Genomic DNA, 26,914 nt, shown 5'->3' with positions numbered 1-26,914 from the left:
TGAGAGCATAAGAAGGCCCTTTGGGATACTCACCTCCTGTGTTTGACATTGACTAAGTGTACACATACTGATGACTGTTTTATTTTGTTGCATGGGGAATACTCATTGTGGGACTGTGATGCAATTCACAGCAGTTACAGAGGTAAGAATGATTCATCTTCCTCCTCTTTATCTCAAGACAATCCCCTCCTTTTTCAGGAGGGGTGATGTCACATCCGTCTTAGGGAAGTCAACACCTCCTGTAAGGGAGGGATCAGAAGTACTCTTTCTGATTTGGAAATAACCTAACGACATTAGGTCACTGACACTCAAACCAATGCTGTCAGCTTCTGTTAGGGAGAGATCTTTGATCTCTTGCATGGAAATGAGAGTGCTGGTAACCAATAAGAGCATCACACCTTCCTGAAAGTAGGGAAGAGCAACAGCTGATTCTGACTCTAATTCTTCGAATAGAGAGTCTCTCATCAGTTCATCACCACCAAACTATTTTTGTGACTGATCACTGGTTGACAGGCAATGGACACAGGTGCCAAACAGTGGGTACCAGATACTGGTCAGTCACCTGGTACATGGCTCAGACCACTGGTCATCAGTCACCAGGAATTGCTCTTCATGAAACTGGACACAGGGTTTTGGGTTGATGTGCCTCTTCTCCCCACCCTCCAGTCACTAATTAGAGGAGGTAATATTTAGTTTGGACTAGGGACATGGGATCCTGGAAAAGGTAAGAATAAATTAATAGGTAAATATTACATGATTAAATTACATACATGCCGACCATTTTGCTTTTTACATAATCATTACACTTTTTTCTGCCAAATTATGTTTTCTATGAGACTGCATATGGATTACACTTTTTTGCTACATTGAAAATAAAATTGAAATAAAGCAATAAAAAGTTGTTTTTGTCATTTTATTATCATCTCTTTAATTCCACTCATTTAAATTTGAGAATATTCTTAAAAAGGTGACTGCTGCATAAGAATAGCATAGGAGTACTTTCCTTATTTGCTATTTATAGTAACTGTATATGACCCATTTCCAAGAAAACAGAAGGGTTCCTTCAAACTTGAACTTTGCCTAAAAGATTCATTTTATTGATAGTGAATCAATCTCTATTTTTTTAAAAATTGTGCCAGATGTTAAAAATGAAACACTGTACAGTGTGAGTTTGGAATGTAAATTATGAATAATCTTAGAATAGCAATAATTACACTTATACTTCTCGAGAGGTTGGCTTGTATGAAATTGGTTTTTACATCACCACACACACAGTTAAACCTGTCTTGGAGTATGGAAAATATTGCATAAAGTGGAGTTTTGTGACCATAGAATTAAGCAAGTTTTAATTAAAAAGATTTAAGAGCTTTTGGTCATCTTTTTGGGGGTAGGCAAATTGAAAAGTTTTATGGTTTTGAAAGATGAACATGTCCAGATATAATGGTCTGTGTAAAGAATTCAGAAAGGGAAATAAATAATTTATTGAATTTTGCAAAACTTGTTGGTATTCACTCTTTCCTGTTACTTTGTTTAAGACCATAGTCGTAATACCTTTAGCGGCATGATCTTTTTACACCTCTGGTAACACGTCTCTCAAGACTATTAACAATATGTCTCTTGGACAATCATTATGAGTAAGTACTTCTTAATATCCATGGAGCCAAGATACTCTTCACCTCACTCAAAATTTTTGACTAGGACATTTATAAAACAAGACTTTGCATGGGAAACACACCCGAACCGCTAACTTATCCAAATGAGATTAAGAGTGGAACATGTATACATATATGTTCTCATTAGCAAGTATGTTGTGTGCTACATTGGGTGTCTTATCTTTAGGGTAAGTGTCATGTTATATGTTTAAATTTTCTGTTATACTTCTCTTTCCACGCTATAATTCTTAAGCCATTTGAGATGAGAGAATGAAACTTGGTATTATTATATATCAATACATAACAGGTGTTTTATGTACCACATTGGGGTTCCCTTCAAGCTCAGGGTCACAAGTCACATTTACCTTCTGCTTTCTAACTTGAGAGCTGTTTAATATAAATGGATGAAGCTTGGTATACTTATATGCTGACCCTAGAAAATGCATGATACCCAGTTCTTATCCTCCAGGTCAAGGTGAGAGGTCAACAGTTTAAGATTTCATTTTGCTTCATATCATTATAATTGTTTCCTGTACAGGGATGAACCATGGTACTCATATGCTTTTCAGTTTGACGCCATCACATTCAGGGTTTTATGTTCAAGGCAGGTATCTTGTAAGGTTTTAAACCCCTTTTCTGCACGTTTCTTTCAATTTTGTTTACTTTTGGTGTCAGAAGAGCAACTTCACTGATCAGTCTTGAAGGTCATAATCAGATGGCATTATTGTAAATTTTTGTGATCTCACCATGGTAGGTGGGGACTGAAATTCATAGAAGCTGCTTGTTTTCCTATGCTGTATGACAGCATATATTTTTGTTTCATGCAAAACTTTACAGAATTTAACATTTCATGTTTCAGTGCTCAGTTGCTGTTGAAGAAATTATCTTTGCAAGAAATATTTTCCAAATCACTATCAGAGTTACTAGAAATATTTCCAAGTGTTCCAATGAAGGTCTTCAAGGTAAAGCATTTATTTTTAAATCATAAGAAAAAGGTTTTGTTTAGTTATAAAATTATTTTAGTGTTCAGTTTTTGTGAGCCCTGGTTTAGTGGGAAGATTGAGAGACATAGCAGTCACTTTTTTGCCACTGTTGTCTGATTAAGAATTTGTTTTAGTTTTAGTTAAAGTCATTCATTTACATATATTTCCTAAACCCATTATAGATTCTCATCATACTTGCCATAGGTCATTATGAAGCTAAGACATGTTTGCTTGCATCTTAGGGTAAAGAAAATTTGGGTCAAGGTTTCAGTTCAAGTTTTTTCATTTGCTTGCATTTCCTAAACCCATTTACAGATATTTTTCATTTTTGGGAAGAATCATTATAAAGCTAAGACAGTTTACTCTTCGACATGTTGGCTCAACTGTTTTGACCTTATAGTCAAAGTCACACATTGTGCATATGGGCCCAGGCCTTTTTATGATATATTGTTTCAGTGGAACCATTACATGTTATTAGCGTCCCATGAGAATACTATTTTCATAGACTTTTAGTCACTTAGAAATTAGAAAATATTCTATGTGCAAGATCTCTGCAGTCACTGGTGTGAACATTATCCAGTGCATCTAGGTGCAATGAAAGAAATACTTTTTCAGACATAGGCCCCAACTCCAATTCCTTTTGCCTGAAAGGATCCAATTTTTTTAAATAATATTTTGATACAATGGTTAAATTGCTGTACTTTAACAAAAATAAATTAAATTGATTTATGTGTTTATTCACCTCTCAAAATATTTAAGATAAAGCAATGTTTTCCCCCCAGATCCTGATGTCAGGCACTGTTCTCTGCTCCAGTGCAAGGAAATTTTCAAACACAGACCCAGGGCAAGTCGATTTTTGTTGTTTTTAAATCACATGCCCTAACTTAAATCTACTTGCCTCAGAGAATGACACATTTGTTACTATTATTTTTACACACACACAACATTCAGAAAAATTAAATGATCAGTTCCTTATACTTGTGATAGTGGTCACTGAATCCTCGTTCACATTATGCTACAATTAGGCAGGTGAGCTCTATAATGTGGAGGGATTTACAGATGGGGCTCAGCAGGGAGTATTAATAATTTACTAGTGTCATTGAAAACCTTAAAGACAAAAATGCAGCATTTCATGTTTTAGTAAAATTAGCTGACACTTTTTTAAATGACCCAATGGGCAACTCACTTATAATATGAGAGGTGCCTAATCTACATTTATAGGTCTTTGGCTTATCGTTTTTTTGTTAGATTTGAGGTAATACTGTTAATTCACAATGATTCAGGGTTGGGAAACAGGTGCATCATGCATATATAAATCCCTCTTCAGATGTTTTGTTTCTCAGATAGCATTTTACTTCAGCTGCAGTAGGTGAGGTTGTAAATAGTGTACGGCTAGTTTTTGGTATTCACTGGATATGTGTATCAGTATATACACATCAGACATGCAACTCTAATTTATTAGACAGTGACGTTATCATGGTACTCTGTTAGTGCTTCTGTGCTGATAATGCAGAAAGACAGTTGTAAGTTTTATCATTAAATATTGCAGGTGCTCTACTTGTACTGTTCTCTTATTATAACTCCCCACTCTTAAAATGTTAATAAAAATGTGGAGTTTAATTTTCTGAAATTCAGATTAATTTTTTGACTCCAGTATATATTTGTACAATGCTATTGTCACCATTACAACTAGTGCGTATAGAAGAAAAGGTTAAAATAAGATGTAGGCTTCACCATTACCCGTATGAAATTTTCCAGGTAGACTTCAGGTGGATTTCAGACAGGTCTTTTTTTAGGCAAAATATGCAAACTAGTTCTCCTAAGATTCTACTTTTAAAAAAACAATCCATCTAAGATTTCCACCTGAAACAAAAATCCACCTGAAATAAAATCCTGTCTGAAATTTAAACCTGAAATAAAATCCTGCCTGAAATTTCCACCTGAAATAAAAATCCATCTGATGCCTAAGGGCTGCCTAAAATGTCCACTTAAAAATCATCCTATAAGAATTCTGCTTCCGATTTCTTTTAAACAACCTAATAATGCTTTGGAGTTATTGAGACTCAATGATAAATACTTAAAATAATTTTTAAATGGATCATACATTTTATTTGACAGACATCAAATAAGATTTAGGTTTTTCTTGTCCTCATTTTTTTTGTTGCATATGAAATCTGTTCCATGATGGCATCATTTATGTTGTTTTCATTTCACTAAAATTTTGTGAGATTTCGCGAACAATTTTAACCAAACCTTTCCCAGAAACTCGGATGAGGCCTCACTAAAATTTCACTGAAATTTTGGTGAGAATTCCCAAAAACATTGGCCAAAACTTTCACTGAAGTTTTTGGCAAGATCTCACTAAAATTGTATAGTATGTTGCTAAGTTTCAGTCATTTTTCACAGACATTTCAAAAGGTTTCAGATGAAATAATGGGTACGAATTATGCAGCACTTTGTTAACCATTGTAATATTTCATTGTACATGAAAAAATTATACAGCTGTTTATAATTATGACATCCATGAAATACAGGAGTTGTACTGCAAACTCAACTTTGGAATGTACAAACTGTAATGGTGTTGTGATCTCTTGAATGAGTCCTCGATCCATAAGCAGCCAAGACAAGCATTTATCATGATATAATTACACTGATTCTCTTCAGAATTCTAACACAACAATAATATTTTGCTAATGTAAACAATAATATCACTCATGAGATTGAAAGATGATTTTACTTGTGGGCCATGAAAACCACTCAGAAGAGATATGACCTTCTCTGATAAAAATGGGTATCAACAATGTCAACACTTTCCCACCAGTGATCTATATTTTGTCCCTCCTTCAGTTCTGGAAGTGAATCAGTTTGGAGTTATATAACTTTGAAATCATCTTGGTTCAATTCCTTTTCATTTAATATGTTAACCTTTACTGTAAAGCTGGTCAAATCTTTATGGCAGAAATCGCAGAATGCTAGTCCTGGTGTTGAGTTTTCTTACAGATTGACCAATTACTTTCCCATTAACTTTGCATTTTTCAAATGGTCATTCAAACTTGTGTCCCACTCAAAAATATGAAACTCCATGTTTGGCAAGTATGCTCATTTCTATCAGTTTACTTTATGCAAAGATTCATTGGGCAAGTACAAACTTTTGAAGGTGAAAGAAACAAAACTTTACCAAAGATAAGTATACTATTAGTAAGTATGTGTATTGTCAAGTTGGTACATAGGATGTTTTAATAAAGAAATTAAATACATGATACAATATTGAATTAAAGTTGTTGAAAGTAAAACCATACAGACTTGCACATAACTGGTAATGAATGTTTTACTACTCGTAACTAGAGGGACATAACAGATTTTTACTAGAGTCAATGACATTTGTCAGTAACATTTCAATAAATTATCAGTGCACATCAGACATGAATAGGGGGTTTCACAGTTAGTATCTCCCCTTGAAAACACCAGACGGCATATCGGTGCAACTCACTTCCGGATAGTTAAATCAATTAAGATGGCAGATGTATATCAATAAAATGTGACAGACCGCTCACATTATGTAAGCAGGATCGATATCGCACTATCTTAAAGAGAAATTCTATCACTATTTGATCATTTTTTTTTACATCTTTTATTTTTTATTACTAACTTGCGCTGCTCCCAGCTTTCAGATAAATATTATCTGCCCATTTCAGAACTTCATTATCTTTCCACTACTACCTTATGCTCAAGTTTGTATTATTTGATTGTGCAAAAGTGTATCGCTGCGTAAAAAGTTCTTGCAATTTATCTCGCTTGAAAAATAATGAAAATATGTTTATTTTGTACAGATTCAATCATAGCAGTTAATGGAGGTTGAACAACAACAAGAAAAAATTCTAACTTCTTAAGGGTTTTATATTATTGACTTAGACTGTTGCTTTTCTATTAATGTTCATTGTATTTTTCATGAAATAACTTGAGTTTTGTTTAAAATGCACAAATGTCAACCATGCTTGAACATACAGGCGCACGTACGAGTCTCCTTGATGATTATTTTAAATTTATTTCCTTGAACAGTTGGAAATTTAAGAGTATAAAATTTGGAGAAATATCAATGTAAGACACACTATGCATGTTTAAGACATGTGTGACTCTCACCTACCTGTCTGTCTGTCTGTATGTCTGTCTTCTTTCATCTGGTACATGGGTATGTATACCATCGAATGAATGTGTGTTCGCATATGTATATTGCATAGACATATTTCTGGTTAAAAACGAGTATAAAATGATGCTAAGTTAGAAAGAGTGACTAATAGATAAAGACAACAATTATGAATATTTGTGAGTATCCATTTATTATTGACTTGTAGAGTATGTTCTTACAAGCAGTCTCTTTTTTAAATCATACTGTGCAATTTTACATCCGGTTACGTGGATCAATATTGATTTAAAAGGCAAACCAAAGTAATATGACAGAATCTGTGAAATAATTGGATCTTTAAAACTTACATATTTGATGCCAGGAAAGTTAAACAGAATTAAACTAATTTTAAGAAGGCTGTTCTAGATGAATTTGCTGGTGGCAATCAGAAATGTTATCTAAAGACCCCAGCAAGTTTGAGAGTTATTACGTGTCAGCATAAGTAAAGAAAAATCATGCTGAAAGTTATTGCATGTACAGTCCGATATTTGATGTTTCACAAGTCAAAATGAAAATGGAACTACAAAAAAAGTCACTGGGCATGTTATTTAATCTGAATATTGTACAATATTTACAGCCAAATATGAATAATTATTCCGTCTGCATTAATTGCACTCATTTGTCTTTATGATAGCTAATGTAATTATTTCTTTGTTAAGTTCCTCTAAATCCATTAAAATATTGTGTTCCATTATAAAAAAATAATAATAAAAATTCTGGTTTAAAATATTCACCATTACAAATCAGCTGACGTATCGAATTCGTGTTATAATTTTCTTATCAAACTTGTGTTTAATGACTTTCTTAACACGTGTTATAAATGAACTATTAGCCTTGCGAAAATAACTGAGAAAGAAGGACATATCAACATATGAAAAATGCAAATTGTTGAGATTGTTTTCGTTAAAGTTATGTAACAAAAAATGTGCAATAAATGTTTAAAATCGGAGAGCATAGTGAAATGTTCCTACAAATGTATCTGAAATTATGGATAATGAATTTATATTATCAGGTATGGACAGTGTATTTAATTTAATTGTTTGATATCATTTAAGTATGAAAGTAAATAATATTTAATTATCTGATAAGTGTGGAAACTGAATCTAATTATCTGATTTAATGTCTTTAATTATTCTCCTAGTATGAAAAAAAAATATGTTTGGCATATATAATTGATTCCTTGGTTTAACCATAATGATCTGTTGTAGTACAGCTAAGATACATTCCTTTGTTGACTACATTTCGCTAACCAAGTGTAGAACGGTGAACTATCCAGAACTGGAAATTTGTTGTGGGCATGCGCATTGGAGCTAAGGGAGGTAATTTTAGGTGCTACGATTAGTAACTCCGTTGTAACCGTGAAACCCCCTATAAAGGATCCACTGGTAAATTGATGTAGGAAGGCATGTCTAAAAATAATTTGTGGAAGACCATATGCATGCTAGATAGCTAGCTGTGTACACAAGAAGGTGTTCTGTGACATTGCATGATGTTGCTTGATATGAGATTTTGAGATGGAAACTTGCTGATGGCAACAAGTGCTGAATGTATGTAATTGCAGTAGCAGCAGTAGGAAATTAAATGAGTTTTTAATTATTTGTTCTTGGAACTGAATAGATACTTGCAGTATATGCAGAATGCTATAAGCAGCAAGAGATCAAGCAGCAAATGTCGAGGTCAATTTAACTTTGCCAGTTAATATACACTGAACTATTTAAGGGACATGAAGCAATAATTATACTTATCTCCAGTGCTTATGCTTTTGTAGCATTAACTTGACAACAGTGGACAAAGAAAATTGGGCGCATTTGCAAGCAATAAATTAATTTTCAGCTATTGTTCTAACATGCCCTCTGAAATCACAGAATTAAAAATAATGATTCAGAAGATATGAACTCACTGGCATTCTCAGACACTGGATACTATGTGAATGACTTTAATAACATGTAACACTACGCATGTCCAACACATTAACACCAAACGTTTACATAAAATGAGTGTTACTTAGCACAGACCCCTGAGCAGAGGATTGATGAGTGTAAATGTTAAATCTAATTGAGGATAGAGGATGTTAACAGTGAAAATAACTTAATTAGTCTGACAGTAGATTTAAATTGAGTATACCCTGGTAGTTGTATGAGCTTTAAAGCTTTAGTCCTAAATAGCATACATGATGAGAAGGCAAGAGGTGGTTACTGTTAGTTGGGTGATTGTGGTGGGAAAACCAAAACCTTGTAGGATTTAGGCAAAATAACTGAGTTTGATAATACTTTGTTTTCAACATGATGGTTCACCAACTCAGAATGCCAACAACAACTGCCTATTATTTAGAGCTAACTAGCTGATAATGTCATGTGACTCCTCTTGAATATGTAATTAACCTTCCTCTGCATAAATGATCAGCTCAGCTAATCATTATGTTGATTAGGTCATCAAACCTGCCAACCCTTATGATAGAGCCATAAGTCTTAATGAAATGACCCTTAAAATATGGACATTGAAATAAAAGCACAAATTATGCAAATATGATAACTTTATAATGTTTACTATTGCTGCATCAGTCTTGAATCATACTTATGGACTTTTAATTGCATGTTTTCTAGCTTGACAGTACTAGTAAATGATATTTTGTTACACCTTACCAAAAACTGGTCCAACTTAGACACAAAAAATACTGTTTACTGAGGTCTTGTTACGATTGGCAGGTCTGGGTCAGAAGAACACCTGGATGGATTGGAAATATCTAAACAGGTTGTAGATTCTACTGTTGTGTGTTTTATAAACAGCAGCCATGTAACTTTATTTACAGTAAGTCTTCAAGCACCGACAATTTTAAGATTTTAAGTTTCATTAAATTTAAGTGTTATTACACTTTCACTTTATCTCCATTTTTCAGGTATTCATTGATATGAAATTTAGCGATAGTAGTGTTTGTCTTCCATTGAATTCTGCAGATGTAATGCTGACATCAAAAAATAATGACAGACCAGTACCTTTCAAAAGGTATTGCCAGCAAAATCTTGAAACATTGCCATCAGGCTTCAGGGGATCAGAAAATAGAATTGTAGAAGGTAAACCAAACAAAAGTTACAGCAAACTGGATGGCAAAACATGTGATGATAACTCAGTGGATAGCCAAGGCCAGAATGCAACTTTCCATGCATTAACAGATAGATCAAGTTGTTATGTACCAGTCAAAAACCAAAATATTGACATTGCTGAGTTGGCACAAAGGCCAAGTGTCTGTAATAACCAACCCCTTGACCATTGCTTAAATAACAGAGCCTTTGCATTTTCAGACCATCAAATCAGCTCATGTGTTTCCAAAGCATGGAAATTGAATGGTAAAAATATGGACTATTCTCAACAAAAACATTTTCCACATGAAAAACTGCACCAAGAGTCAATTCAGCATCATCAACTATCTTTGGATCATGATACACCTTTCACTAATGGCAAAATGTACAAAGATGATGAAGAAAGAATAAAGTCAGACCAAATCCTTCAGGAAAGCAGTATTCTTGCTTCATTTGGAGCAGGTTGTCAGTATGGTAAAGATGTTCGGGAGTTACAAGGAAATAGCTACATTGTTGAAGCTGATGAAGAGTTATTGCCTTTGAACCATGCAAAATCCAAACCAAATCAATATATGAAAGGTAAACAGCAAATGGCACATCAGGAATGTATTGGTGACTTGACACAGAGAAGATATAACCTGTCTGTGCCCGATGGAAGAGAGTACATGAAAAAGAGAGGAATGATAGAACCATCTAATAACCTCAGCATCTCAGAGGACACATATTTTGATAATGAATATGAAGAGCACCTGGGATATGATAAAAGATTTCCAGATTTCAAGGAAATGAGGATTAGAAATCATGTTCCTGAAACATTTCCCACCACCAGATCTCTTTATATGGGAGACAGTTTAGAATCTGGTGCCTTTTGCAGAATATTATCTCTCCAAACAGAATGTCCTGAGAAACAAAATAAGCATATTTATAATTCTTCTCAAACACAGCATGCTTGCTTACTGGGGCAACATGAAAACATGAAGGGTGCTTGCTCAGAAAGAAATATGACTGGGTATCGCAATACAGCCACTCACAGCTATCCAAATGAGAATGAATCTTTGCAGAGAAACATGAAGACACTAAATAGAGATTTTGAGAATAATCTATCTGCGACTACTAGGAAGCTTTTACAGAGTCCTTTCCAGTATTCTGGCTTTGCTAATTACATTCCAAGACCACAGCAGCAAAGAATAAGGGTTGGTTTGGCACAGCCACTGCGGAGAAATACTACAGAAACAGGTATGCCCATTCCTTATGTGCATAGATAGTTTAGGCTTAGAAATTTTTGGAAGAGCTCAAATTTAATTTATTTACTCAATGTTGAGAAATGTTATGTAGACTGAGCCTGGCAATTAAATTCCAAAGCAAGAAAATGATTTAGAAAGTTTTCTTTGAAGACTGATAACATCTTTTGTCAAACATTACTCTGAAGAGCTAATAGAAAAGCCCTTCATTTATTATCACCTGTGTTATACCTGCCCAGTCTGTTAATATTTGTTTGTAATTGGATATACTTTGATTATTGTTGCTCTGTTCAACTTTGAAATATATCAAATTCAAAATTTACCAAATTCAAAATTTTCACAATTTTCCAAAACTCATAAATTTTAAATATTTCAAGAAAAATAATTCTTATCTTTTGTTTTCACAAAAAAAAACTTTTTTTAAAATTTTATGCTTTAAGTATTTTTAGCTAAAATCAGACTTTAAGACATTAATGTTGCACAAAATGGATTTAGGTTGTAATGTCCAGGGCTGTGAATTCTCCACAGATCAACAGATTTATGCATCACCAGGGTCACTTTTGAGATTGGTAAAAATTTGAGGAGAAATTGGAGGGGGATAGACCATAAATAAACACAGATGACAGTGACATAATCATTCATCAGTAGTTTAGACAACTTATTGCCCAACCATAAAAGATCAAGATACCTGATTGCAATTATTAACTAATCACCAAGCACAGTTATTAACATTCCACTAATCAAATGTTTTGCATTTGTCTTTGTGAGGAGAAAAAAGAATCCAAAACATAGCAACTGAAGAAATTTTCATGATTTTAAACACATTGAAAAATGAGTATTTTAATGAAAAACAAGGAATTTAGAGTGAAGAAAATTGACAAAGATGTGAAGAACAAATTTTCCTTCAAACTGTTTGAACATTGTGTAGAATTGATGATAGGTTTACATGAATGGGTATTGGTTAAACTAAGTGACACTTTTGTCAAGTGTGACCTACCAGGACAGGCGTTATGCAGTTTGTGTACAAAGCAAATAAAGTACAGCAATTGTGGCACAGTTGCTCTTGACGGTAACATCAGATTAAAAAAACATGTAATTTTTACAACAGAAATGCTCACATATCAGTATTAACAATTTGTTTAAACAGTTCACTGATGAACCTGAACCATTTGGAGAAGTTACTTGTACCAGCATCTCTGACACTGCATCAGCAACTGTCCCATTCCCACATATTGTTCCAGTGTGTGATAAGATAGCAAATGCTGAAGTATATTTGTTAATGTTTTTATAGAAAGAATTTTTCACAGATGTGCAACAATTCCTTTAGGATAAGGGAATCTGGTCCATAAGCATTGCTCTGGACCTACAAGCCCACTTAACCCCTAGCATACCTTTTTCTTCATTATTTTCATAAACACTGTTCACAACAGTGAATGTCAATGTTTCTTCAAAAGTCATACAAAAATATCTTCTAAGTATATAAGAGTATTTTAATAGGATTGTTTACAAAGTTATAAGCGTACATAATACATCCTACTCATGACACTTTAGTATCTGAAAAGCTGTTTTAGTATGTGCAAACACAGTGATGCAGAATATTGATGCAAATAAGTTTTGATCTTATTTTCAGCTATTGGTCTTATTAGACTGATTTTTTCCTATATTCTATAAGAAGTTGTAAATAACATTTTGTGTTAGGTAAGCTTTGCAGACTTAATTTGTTTAACAGGGAGCTAGAGATCACAAAAATTGAATGGTTTTTGATGAAACCTTAGTTAATTTTATCAATAACTATGACAGTGATTTATCATTCATGAACACTTTTTAATTTTAAACTTTAAAAGAATGAAAAGGCAAAGAAGAGAAAATACATTGACGGAGATAAAACCAGTTTTTAGAATTTTTCAATAATACTTCCAAGCAGTTGTAAAAGGAGATCATTTAACATAAATCAGTCTATCCAGTTACATCTATGTTGTTTTGATTAAAAATATTTCAACTTTGAATTCTGAAATTTGTGCTGGCTGTAGTGATTCATTCATTCTAAAGATGAATGGAATAAAATGTAATCCTTTTTATGTCTTTCATGGGTGCTTAGTTTAATATTTGTTGCTGAAAATCTAAAACTGAATGAATGATGTAAGTCTTAAACCCTAAGCATATCAAACTTGTATGACTTAACCATAAATAATTTCTCAGGTTGAAATTGCAGTAAAGATTGTGTATTGTGAAAATCAAGTAAACATAACATTTCTTCAGAAAGGTAAGACATTTGCAAAAATTGTACAGTGTAGAATATTTTTCACAACTATTATATCATTCTTTCCCCCTATTGAAAAATATTTCATAGATATTAGTCATTTGTTACAAATAATTGGAGTCGCCATTTGTCTCTGACATTATTTCAGAAGAACAAAATGGAAGTGAGATGCAACAATCTTTCTGGACAAATGGTAACTCCCCTCCAATGGACTTGGAATCAAACCCACAAGCTCCCATTTCTGACTTGCTTAAATTGGGAAATGATCAGCTGAAAGGAATAAATGGTATATTATTTAACTTGGTTTAATTAAACGAGGATTTTAGTTTACATCACTCTTAACAACAGATTACAATATCTTATAGAAAGTATTGTTGACAGGACAGTTTATAAAATATAATTTAATTTTTTAAGTAGAAGAAACTAAATATCCCAGAAATCATTGGTTTAGGCAACCATTGACCCAAATTTGCAATTACCTGATCCAGGGATTAATCCTAAGTTGTATGTGTGCAAAACCAGTGTTTGCCATTACATCATCTTGATTTCATTTCTGGCATCATACATACCTGCCATAACATCCTATTTTACATGAAAAACATGATTTTTGGACCCCCAGACCCCCTGAGGGTTGTTCCATTAAAACATACATGGGACCCAAGGAAGGAACTTTTAAAGTCGGATACTCACCCATAGATGCAGTTTAGAATTTTCTTATCATTTTAATATGAATTCTGTGAAATCAAAGTACCCTGGCATATACATGTGCTTTTAAAAAACTGCCCTTCCTGGGTACCATGTATGTTTAAATGGAACAGCCCTGACATGGTCATGTTTCAGTAAGATGATTTTTCAGGAATAGCCCCCAAATTGTTCAACAAACAAAAACTTTTTTTGATCACTGCTATATATGCATGTAATCTGTAGTATGTATATGAAAATGCATGTAATCTGTAGTATGTATATGAACATTAAACAGTCTTGCTCCAAGCTCAGATAAACCTATCCCCAAACCCAATTCATCTGAAGTACATCAAAACTTTGTGCCAAAGAACAGATGTTATTACACATCACTGCATTGAATGACAATGTTGAAGCCAACTTTAATAAAGTTTGTAATCAGCTGCAACGTTTCTTTCAAGTTGGCTCTTTACTCCATATATAAAATGCAAAACATGATTATTTCAGTTGTCAGAATAATGTTTAAGTGTGATTCATTTTTGAAGAGTATAATTCTGGAAGCAATATGCTATCTGCAAACCCCAGCAAAAGTAAATTAACAATTCCAAGTTGACAGAGTTTCTTTGTCAAGCACAACAGCAAAGGGGAGCAAATAATTCCTTGCATATACTACAAACATATCAACAAGAAGTATGTGGCATCTGAAAAAATAGGAGCATCGCCTGCATGTAGCATCTTCGACATGCTGAATTGAACAATCAGTTATTATTATTATTAGTTATCTTCATTTTTGTTAAAATACTAACTATTAATTGCTTTTCAGGATGATTATAGCCATGTAATAGATTGGTTGAAAGCACACACTCCTGTATGCACAGTTGATTTATGTTGATCAAGCATAAATACCCATGCTGGACAGATGTATTCATTACTGCTGTATGATTTGTAACACCCCATTAAACTTGAAAATATGATATTGTTCCCCTTCCATCAATGAAATGGTCAGTCCTAAATGTGATATATATTTATTTTTCTATAGAGGCATGCATATCTCATTGTCAGACTGCCTCATATACAGATCTAACAATGCTAACATTATGGTTGTTTATGTTATGAACAACAGTACCAAACAATCTCTAGTGAATGCAGAGATGAACACTAATGACGCTTGCATTGCCTTCAAACCCCCTGTTGAACTATTGTAAGCAGCAATGGCTGCATCAAATTACTCAGATATTTTGCCATGCGATGAATTTTAAAAACAGAAATTTGATATAGGTTTTCATTTAATATCAGTAGGATTGTAATTATGTGAGTGTTTACATATGTGTGTGGCATTGATATTTGACAAACTATATCTTTCTTTCTAAGTGCATTAAATGCTTAGAAAAAAATGGAAAAATTGGTTTTATTCAGATTTGAATTTCCAATCATTTTCTATAGGTTTCTGTGAAAAGATAGCTTATTTTTAATTGGACAGTTGTGTACTGACCCCATTTGGGACCTCAAAACACACATTTTTGAGTCTCAAACAAAAACAAAACAAAAACACTGTCTGGGAATATGGCAAGTATGTTCACATTAAGACCTTCCTATCATAGGGTCACTTTAGGTTTATTATGCACATAACTGTTTCAGTTACACATACTGTTTCTTGCTGATTTAACAGATAGCTAAATTTATTAATTGAAGTTCAGATTTTCAGTTATCTTTTCAACATAATGTACCTACCTCTCTCTCTCTCTCTATATATATATATATATATGTATATGTGTGTGTGTGTGTATATATATATATATATATATATATATATATATATATATATATATATATATAGGTTACCCTTTAACCTGTACACCTGGATTTTCATGCACAGATTTCATATTTGACCCAAAAATGAAATGTGTGTTGCTCCCAATGCATCAGTTTAACTGTCTGAAATTTATTTTGCCTTAATGATCAAATGCTGTTTATCAGTACCTTATAATAACTTTTGATCTTCTTGCTGATTTTGTATAACCAAACATATGCACTTGCATGACCTGCTAATGAGTTAGCATAATGTTCTTATGAGAAGTTGTAAGAGCTGTGTGAGATTATCCAATAATGGGAAAATAAAGACAAAACCAACGTAAAATAAATACAGCTATGGAATGAAATGTTTGACAGCTAAATTGACAACTTAGACTTTGTTGAACATCATGCAGTAAAGTCATTAGAAATTCATGTGATATTTTAAATTCATTTATGTGATAAATCCATGAATTCTTTAATAGGTTTGCATGTTTAAAAGTAGTAGTCCAGAATCCAATTCACAATATCCGCTATTATGTTAATGCCATACATCTTAAAAATAACAATGGGATTTACCGTATCCTATAAATGTCTTTGTCGAAATGTCATCTGGAGAGTGCATCATGACCGTTGTACACATCATCCAATGCCACTTCATCATTTTTGCTGTCATCTGTGGTTGCTTATGTGGATCGGAATTTGTGCCTTGTCAGTGACACTTTGAGCATAAATTCTGGGAAATTTATTAAAGGGTATGCTGCAACTGTACATGCGTCATTTGTGTGGTATGGTCGTAGTAATGTTAACTTAATATAGAACTCTATTTGGCACTGAATAATTTCAGATTCAGATCTTAAGAGTCCATGCTCTTAAAATAAGTAACAGAAAAGAGTGAAAGACAACAAGCTTTGTAAAATTTAACAAGTAATTTATCTATTTAGAACAGAAAGTGAAAATGAAGAAAAAGAACTTACTGTATTGCAAATTGAATTCCAAAATAATTCAAGAATTACAGACGCAAGCCCAAATAATTTAAAGTCCTGAATAAAATTCAGTAAAAGTTCATATTAAATCCAAAAACTGAAGGCGATGACATGTGTTATTGCTTATAGAGTGTTGATGTGTGTAACATCATCCTCTTAGTAAGGGGTGGTTAATTGGATTTGGCTGGCGTTATCTAGAGGATGACCTCCCTTGATAGCTTGGTGGGAGTGGAAAGAATTAAAACAGAGAACTGAACAAGACAATTGGGAAGAAATAATGAAATACAAGCCCCCTTAGACAAGAAAAATAACAAAATTTAATCAGTAACAATTAATAGCAGCAGCTCCAATTCAGAATTTAATAGCAGTCTCTAATTTGGATTTATTTCATCATAACAGCAATGTCCATGACTGGTTACATCACCTTCCTTCCTTGACCTTGTATCAACGTCTTCCTAGTTCCTTGAATCTTCCTATTCTGTATGCATCACCCCTTTCTGGACTTCATAGTCCTTTATTCTGAACCTGTCACTCCTTATTTTTTTTAACTTCTGTCTTTGGAGTGTCCGATATCTCCCCAGAAAGCTGTTCCTTAAAGGACAAAATTACCCCTAAATCTCTATACATATCACTTTCTATACTTATATATAGCTACGATGTCTGTAGTGTGACAGTTTATAGTGATGTCTAACACTGGGGCATCATGCCACAGACATGTAGCATGATGTCCCACCCAGTCACATTATCCTGACACCAGGCTGACCAGTCCTAACACTAACCTCTTAATGCTGAGTACCAAGTGAGGCAGCTGTTAGTACCATTTTTTAAAAGTCTTTGGTATGACTTGGCTGGGGTTTGAACCCGCAGTCTCCCACATCCGAGGCAGACACTCTAACCACTAGGCCACCAGAGCGGTCAGCTTATGAAAGAGACAAATAAAAATCAAATCAAAACTTTTTTGCATCAAACACAGTGTTCATACAGCAAAACAAATTATAATACAAATACAGGTTGTTTGAATTTGCAAGAAAATAGAAGCAATATACTCACTAGTAAACATCAATGGTAAACAACAATTATTGTGAAAAAAACAGAACAGGTCTATTTTAATCAATTGTTAAAATGCAACAAACATCAAAATACAGCTGGCACATAATTAGGTCTCTAAGAAGTGGGTATTGATGTGATGGTCAATTGTCTCTTTCATGTTTGAATAGAAGAGAACATACCATGATTATACAGATTACATTCAAGCAGAATTAAAAGATCAAAAGAGGAATTTCACCTGACAAAGAATCCTTTATTGGTGTTTGTTTCTTACAGTGTTGTGTTGTCCCTTGTTAGCATTTGCTAGCATTTTTTATTGCTCACAGTTTGGCCATATATTGTTATTTACAGTGTATGGAGAAAATATTTTTTTTCCAACAAAATCAAACAAAATAGAAAAATAAATGATTTTTAAAGATAGAAATCTAATTGTTGATTCCTAAATTCAAAGCATTGATATTTGTTCCAACATGCTTATAACTAACTTTATTCCATACAAAGAAGTAAGTAATTGAATTGTGTTTACTTCTGTACGTTCCTTAGAATCTAGGCTTCACCGCAGGGATAATTACTATCATCAACACCAATGGTATAAAGATGACAAAAGCAAACCACTGAGAAGCACAGTATTGTTCATTTCAAGTCAGCATGACATTTGGTTGCCATAACGTAAAGCCAGTGTGACTTCTTTCTCATGGATTATGAAATATACTTGGAGTACCAGGCCAAACCAGCCAATCACATAACAAGCTCACTTCATTTGTAAACACTCTCTTTTCATGTAATAACTTCAGGTTTTCATTGAAGGAATAAGTTTTTGCTGTTGTTGTTGTTGTTGTTGTGGGGTTTAACGCCATTTTTCAGCCATTGTTCAGCACAAGATAGGCTATACATGGCGGCCAGTATTAATGGTGGAAAGAACCACCAACCCACGAGAAGCTACTGGCAAGCTTTCTCACATGCCCACATTGGCTGAATCCGAGACTCGAACCACCGCTGACAGAGGGAATAAGTTGTTGCAAAGTGTTATCAGACATTTAATTTAGAAGGGGAAGTGAACACAATTTGACTAAACAAAAAAAGGGATCACTGCTGAGAAATTCTTTGTTGGAGAGATTTATTTAAACAGCATGAGTTACATATTATACAGCAGTGGGAAAATAAAATGGATGAACATTGAAAGTTACAGCTGAACATTGAAAGTTACAGCCATATGTTTGTTCCCTAATTTTATCGGCAAATTAGTTTTCACTTTGATTGAAGATTGTTTGTAATTATTTTAAATAACATCGATACACATTTTATCACAATGATTCCACAGCATGCCTTTATTTTGAAATGAAAATATTAAACATTAAAAATAAGTTTTACCTTTCAGACTTTATATGTAATCATTGCTCACATCTGTGTGATTCCCCTTTAGAAGGGCCATCCTTTTTAGAAGGTCACTTTCATGCTGCAGAAGTAGTGGCTTTACTAAATGGGAACTACTGTATTCACATTACATCAGGTCCTTACACATGTTTTAAACTATATTGTGTCTTGGTGTGTCAGCACATCATACCTATAAAACAGAATATTTGAAGCCTTGGCCCTAATTAAGAAAAAAATGTCCTTCGTAGCTATAGTTTATTATCATCCAAAGATTTGAGGACCTGATTTAATAAAACTTCACCATTGTACTTACCCCAAAATACCCACTGATTAGTTGTTCCATATTTTTGATGTAGTAAGTCTTTTTGATGTCAGATTATTTTTTTTAAAAACAGTAGAACAGAAGAAAATATTGGTACTTCTGTCGGGTGAAATACTGTTGTTGATGCATGTTCATACATTTTAAGGTTTGAGGTCACATTGTTGTTTTGGATTCTTCTGTAAAATGCTGTTAATTTATTTATTTTTGTGGTTGTCATTTGAAGTGGTTTGTCAACAAATTACATATTAGTAGGTACTTAAATACGTGATCTGGGAAGGGTACCTTTTGTTTCTTCATAAGGATCAGTGATCTTGGGGCATATAAATTCATGGTATATAGTAATCATAATATAATAAAATTGGTACCCCATGACAAAACCTATGACAAAAAAGTGAATTCACAGTAAACTTTTAGGTTATATGGCCATCTTTGTGCAGCATGTTTTAGGGATTTGTCCAAACAACAAGGATACACCTTCGTATGTTCTTATTTGTTCTTGAGTATGCTCAACGTAATGACTAGAGTTGATCTTGGAACAGAAACAGTTGCAGATCAATACTCAGCATGTTCTGCCATCTTATTCAATGGTGATGTGGGATCTCAAGCGAAGAACATGGTTTTTAGCATTAAGGCTAGAAGAACCACAAGAAAACTTTACTCAAGTCAAGAAACTTGTTCTTGTGTCTTGTCCAAGGATACCCATTACTTAATTATAAATACGAATTTATAAAAACTGGTCATCTGTTTTTACTCTCAACTGATCAGAATGTTTCATCAGATGACCTATTAGAACAATGCTATTAATAGCAGAATTGAAAATTGTATGGTCTGAGAAATCTAATTCAATGCCTGTCTAACCTCTTTCAGAGAAAAAAAGTGGGAATAGACAAGTCTGTGTCACTGCCGCTACACCCAAACAAGTTAGAAAACTCGCATATGAAAGAGTCAGTGGAGTCAAGGGTGGACAAACAAAACTTGTTTTCAGATGACTTTATCTTGGGACCAGCTGGATTGCATCATGAGCCTAAATGGATTCTGATTTAAAGATAGTTCATACTTTTCTTTATATGTATCAATATGTGCAACGTAAATAACATCATATATCATGTAATTAGGCCTCAATTGATAAAACTCTTAAACTTGAATTTGAGCTCTATATTTTCCTGAGAGTGGAAATTCAAATCTCAGTTTCAAGCACAGAGTTTTAAAATTTACCCATCTTGTGTTTCTCAGGTATAAAGTCATGTAATGAGAAGCATGCCATTATGGCTGCCAATATCCAAAGTGTTCATAGTTTGTCTTTTAAAAAAATAGGGAGCAGCAATGTGAAAAATTTGAAGTTCACTGTAGACAAAATGCAACATAATACTTATTGTGCAGTTTATTGCATGTATAGAAAAGAAATGATGAATTATTTAGTTTTTTTGAATGCACTGGTGAATAAATTGATGTGAGAATTACAGTTTTGAGATGAAGATGGTTGGCATTTGGTAGTGAAAAAATGAGAGAGGAAGAGAGAGTATTCCAGTTTGTGCAGCTCAGCTTAAACAATATCAGTTCTCTTACCAAAATCTACCCCCACCAACACTTTTTTCTGTCTTTTCATGTATCCTTATATTTCTAATTGATTAATCGATTTGGAAAAGCAACGAAAAGGAAAATTGCTTCAGCTTTCGTCAAAATTCTTATTTTTTTAACCCCAGCTTCCAGGGTGTATATAAGAATCCTATTATCCATCCTTCTCTCTGACACTGTCTTGTTATATTATGACTCTGTGATTAAACTAGGTAATAGAAAAGAGTGAAAACCAACAAGTTTTGTAAAATTCAACAAATAATTTATTTCCCTAGAATACAAAGTGAAACTTTAAAAAGTAATGCAAATTAAATCCCAAAATAGTCCAGAAAGTTATATCAACCCATCCTAATGAATTAAGTTTTAGTAACATTTCAGTAGTGTTCAAAATAAGGTCCAAAACTGAAGGTGTTGATGTGCCTTTTATGGCCTGTGACGCGATGTTACAACAGTCTATTGATAAATCACAATAATACAATCAACAATGTTCTTGTTTGAATTCGCAATAATTCCCAGTTAATATTTCAGTCCAAGAATATTAAGAGCACTTTGTATTTCCAGTGAATATAGGATTTCAACCAAATCAAATACTGAACACAGAAATACAAAAGATTCTACAAGATCTTAAAGCATGAATAATTTTTCCAGTAAACAAGATTATGTAAAAAATTAAGACACATCAGAAAAGCTTTGATGTAGGAGTTAAGTTCATTTCTAGCACAAATGTTACTAAAATTATAATAAAGAACATGAGAAACATAATGTCCTTGGCTCTGACCAAGATAATGATCCTAACATTTAACTCTCACTCTTATGAAAATATTAGCAGCAATGTTTACCAAAATAAAAATAATTTCAATGTCTTTAATCCAGAACACAGTGAACTTGATTTTGGACAAGGTAAGGTCCAAACTACAGTTAAAAAATAACACATAAAGCTGGAGAAAAGAAACAAACTAACAAACAGTACAAATTAAATATACATAACAGTAAGCACAACTAGTCCCATAGTTTTGAACCTTGATAAATATTATGATCGTCACCTAAAGATGCACATATCAAATGTTGTTAGCTCAATTGTAATAGACTAGAACAGCTCATTGGCCCATTTTCCATTGCTCATAATCAATTGTCTTTGCATCTGCCTGCACTAGTTTGTTTTTGTTGCTTTTCCTAAATTACTTGGAGGAACCTTTACACACGTTCTTCCCAAGGTCTACTTGTTCCTAAATGAAAATTCTGCTGCTCAGACATCGAGTATGGCCACCAAAGCTGCCATCTTAAAAATGTTGTTATTGCTTCTCTTCCTGTACAGAAAGTCATATCAGCACGGGGTTTTCACCAAAAGACTTCTTATGATACATAGTTGGTCTTAATTAAAAATGGTACTTCCCAGACATCAGCCAGTTTGAATTGATGTTCATCTCAACATGGGCTTTCATTGAAAGGCTTCTTATGGTGTCTGGTTTCTCCTAAATAAAATATTGTGCCAAGCTGATATCTGATATGGCCACCTCAGCTGTCAGCTTTAAAATCTTATATTGTGACTCCTAGATGAAAAGTTAGATCATCAATGGGTTTCACCAGAAGACTTCTTATGATATTTCATTGCTGGTAAATAAAAATGGTTCTAATCTGACATCCAGTGGTGCCACCATGGTAGCTGTCTTGTAAATCTTGTTATTGCTACTCCATCTAATGGAAATTCATATATCCATATAGGGTTTTCAACAGAAGAATAATTATGACAGCTTACTGGTTCTGAATGAAAATGCTGCAGATCTGACTTCAGATATGGTGACAATGAACTATTGAAACTCTCGTCTCTAATTATGGGGTTTTAAACAAAAGTCTTCTAATGGTGTTTTGTTTTTCAAAATGAAAATGGTGTCAATCTTATATTCAGTATGGCTGCCACAGTGCCTAATATGAAAATTGTATTAGAGATGGTTTCACCACTTCAGTTAAAAAAGAGCATAAATGGTCTTGTCTTGAATGTCCTGGAAATTCATTTGGGAGAGTATAGCTTCAGTCCCTTTGAGAAATTCTTATTTAAGGAGTTATAGCTCCTTTTTTTTACTTGCAGCTGAATGCAGTATGACATTATCTTGTGAATACAGCTAGTCTCACAATTTGTAATGGATGACCTTAAAACTTTATATATGTTATGACATCATCTGAAGATGTGCTTATAGACAGATTCCAGCAGCTGTGAGACTGAATCTTCTGAACCCAACATGTCTTGCAGTTTTTATTGATACAGTAGCTGTAAATCTTGGTATGTATTTGATCATCTGTATTGTTCTTGTTATTTTGGGGTTTAACTCCATTTCTCATTGCAAGATAGGCTATATATGGTGACAAGTATAACTGGTAGAGGAAGATCCCAGTAAGAACCACCAACCCAAGGGAAGCTGTTGGCATCTTTCTCAGATACCCACACATTCGTAGCCCAAGACTCCAGCTTATGTGGACAGAGATGAGATGGCAGTGATAAGTAAAGATGAGTGCTTTAGACCACTCTGCCACATAATGACCAGTCTTTGTACTCCTATGATTTTTTCAGAGTTATTACCCTTTCTTGACTTGTAGCTGGATATAATAAATGACAGAATTATGTCACTGCAGCTACTGAGCATTTTTTGTGGATTATTGTGGAACTTTAAATATATACTGTGTATGTATGTATGTATGTATGTATATATATATATATATATATATATATATATATATATATATATATATATATATATATATATATATCTTATGATCAGAAGAAGAAGATATATATGTTGACCACTCATTCTATTCATTGTATTTTCAGAAGAGCTATACCCTTGTTTTGTCTATAGATTCATCTCCATCATGGGAAGGAAATTGTGTTTATCTGGGAGTATATTGATGTCTGCAATTTGCTCACCATTCCTCTGTGTTTAAAATGTAATGGCATACTGCTTTCATAACATTATTCATTATTTTGTCATTGCCACCCTAATTTTTCTAATTCTTGGGATGTTTTGGCACCTTGTGTTATGAGAGAGAGAGAGAGAATATAGTTATTTTGTCATTGCCACCCTAATTTATCTAATTCTTGGGATGTTTTGGCACCTTGTGTTATGAGAGAGAGAGAGAGAATATAGTATATCACAGATATAATAAACATCACTTTCACTGATTCGAAACTCTCCTTTCAGCTTTTCCATGTTATTTTTATTTTCTGTCATGTATATTCTTTCAGTTTGAGGTTTTATAATCCATTGGAAAAAAGTGCCTGAACAAAAACAGAATTAAGCTGCTTTTCATTTAAAAAAATTATTTTAAGAAATTTCATAATCCTTTCCTTGTGTTACTCTGTTGTTGCCATGCTGTTATAGATACATGGAACATGTAATACCATTTATATCATTGATAATTTTGATTAAATACATTGCTTGTAAGAAAATTATGCACCATATTTTGGCCTGTTTGCACATTTGTGCAACTGAATATCAAAAACTGAAACAGCTTTATAAAAAAAATGGAACAGCATATCAACAATTTTATAGGCAACAAAACATTTTCACTGACAGGTTACTGTGTAAATAGAGTGTGATAACCAGGAAATTGTCAATCGATTTGTAAAATAGAGGAGAAAATTACAGATGCATTTAATTAATTTGTAGGCTTCAATTTGTTCAAATGCAGCTTAATAAAAGAACATTTTTCACATTAAGCCTGATATAATTTAAATTGAGCATAACTTAGGTTACAGTTCGTGCTTTTGACTTTCATGTTTGTTAGTGATAAGATTCATTATTTGCTGCAGTCTTTTAGTTGGTGATAAGCATAGTTAACAGGAAGGAAAGCTTGAATGAAAAAGAAAATTTAATTGAGTAAATCATAAATACATACCTTTTACAATGTTGCCTATTTATGAAATAGGAACAATATGAATTAAACACAAAAGAATGACTTTGTATGTTTCCAAAAAGACTGGAATTGCTTTTTCACATTAGTTTGTAGTTAAATACATTTTTTTGTACAGTGTAGTACAAACTTATTTCTTTTATCAGTAATTTGAACTAAAAGTTGAACATCAAGTTATTTGAAAATTTATCATTTGGTTGCTAAATAAGAATATACAAGAAAATTGCAATTGCAGATATGACATTCCCATTTGCTTTTCAGTTCACTTTATTTGTAGATTTTGTTCTGTTTCTGATATAAAAATAATAACAGTACAGTAAGATGGAAAGAGACTGTCAAATTTTCTTTGTTTATCTTGTGTTGTGAGTATCATCTCAAAATATACCTGTATTTAGCAAATGTGCTGTTTCATGCATCAACGTTTTTTTTTCTTCATGCTTGGTGGAAAAAATTTAATAAAATGGTACAAGTTTGTTAAAGTTGATTTGTTTTTCTCTTATCATAATTTAATACTGTTCCTTTGTATTTATGTATTACAAGTAATTCAGCTAATGTTTCACTTTAAGTTTACAAATGGAGAATAAATCTTAAACCATTTTATTTGACACTTCTTGAATATTCTGGCCATAAGGGACACCACTCTTGTAAGCCTAGATTTGCAAAAACCGGTAAAAGACTACAAGATTTTTATTTTAAGAAATACAGGTTTGTTATAACTTGGAAATAAAGAAAAATATAGACTATTACCAACAAGAATTTAATGCCCACCCATAGCAAGTTTCTTGCAATGCACTTCTCTACCAACAAGAATTTAATGCCCACCCATAGCAAGTTTCTTGCAATGCATTTGTCTACCAACAAGAATTGAATGCCCACCCATAGCAAGTTTCTTGCTATGCACTTCTCTACCAACAGTAATTGAATGCCCACCCATAGCAAGTTTCTTGCAATGCACTTCTCTACCAACAAGAATTTAATGCCCACCAATAGCAAGTTTCTTGCAATGCTTTTCTCTACTAACAATAAATTAATGCCCACCCATGGCAAGTTTCTTGCAATGTACTTCTCTACTAACAATAATTGAATGCCCACCCATAGCAAGTTTCTTGTAATGCACTTCTCTACCAACAGTAATTGAATGCCCACCCATAGCAAGTTTCTTGCAATGCACTTCTCTACCAACAAGAATTTAATGCCCACCCATAGCAAGTTTCTTGCAATGCATTTGTCTACCAACAAGAATTTAATGCCCACCCATAGCAAGTTTTTTGCAATGCACATCTCTACCAAAAAGAGCAATAACCTTGTTATACTGTTTTAAAATGTGGAAAATAAATTTAATGTTAAGAAAATGAAATGTGTATTCATTTTACCTTATTCCACCCAGCAATTCTGAAGTAATTAAGCAGTGAATTTAAAATAGATGGTCTCACTGTAAAATGTTTAGATAAAACAGACAAATATGTTAAATACTAATGGAAAAACTGCTCCGGTGGCCTAGTGATTAGAGCATTTGACTCGGATGCGGAGATCATGGGTTAGATCCCTGGCTGAGTCATACCAAAGACTTACAAAAATGGTACTAACAGCTGCCTCACTTGGCACTCAGCATTAAGAGGTTAGTGTTAGGACTGGTCGGCCTGGTGTCAGGTTAATGTGACTGGGCGAGACGTCCTCCTACATGTCTGTGGCATGATGCCCCAGTGCTAGACATCACTATTAACTGTCACACTGCAGACATCATAGCGATATGACTGAAAAATTGTTAAAGCTACATTAAAAATCCAAATCACACACACACTAATGGAAAACTGGTAAAATCCAAAGCCGCTCAGA

The 26,914-nt window shown here is 33.4% G+C and overlaps 1 protein-coding gene across 2 annotated transcripts in view; it reads left to right on the top strand.

Annotated features, from left to right (window-relative positions):
- Window positions 1-26,914, top strand: part of LOC149806864 (uncharacterized) — a 153,153-nt gene that overhangs the window by 94,234 nt on the left and 32,005 nt on the right. Inside the window, exons 18-21 of one of the 2 annotated variants that reach the window (XM_089958848.1) lie at window positions 2,512-2,614; window positions 9,715-11,131; window positions 13,545-13,682; window positions 20,465-25,675. In XM_089958848.1, coding sequence (XP_089814974.1) covers window positions 2,512-2,614; window positions 9,715-11,131; window positions 13,545-13,682; window positions 20,465-20,586 — 1,780 coding nt within the window. In that variant the 3' untranslated portion in view covers window positions 20,587-25,675. Of the gene's footprint in view, window positions 1-2,511; window positions 2,615-9,714; window positions 11,132-13,544; window positions 13,683-20,464; window positions 25,676-26,914 lie in introns of those variants that run through there. The other variant, XM_089958856.1, reaches the window with a different exon arrangement.

This window comes from Sinohyriopsis cumingii, chromosome 1 (genome assembly GCF_028554795.1).
Source record: "Sinohyriopsis cumingii isolate HCF-2022 chromosome 1, ASM2855479v2, whole genome shotgun sequence".
NCBI lineage: Eukaryota > Metazoa > Mollusca > Bivalvia > Unionida > Unionidae > Sinohyriopsis > Sinohyriopsis cumingii.
The sequence above is the reverse complement of the archived record's forward strand: the minus strand, read 5'-3'. Positions and strand labels throughout refer to the sequence as shown.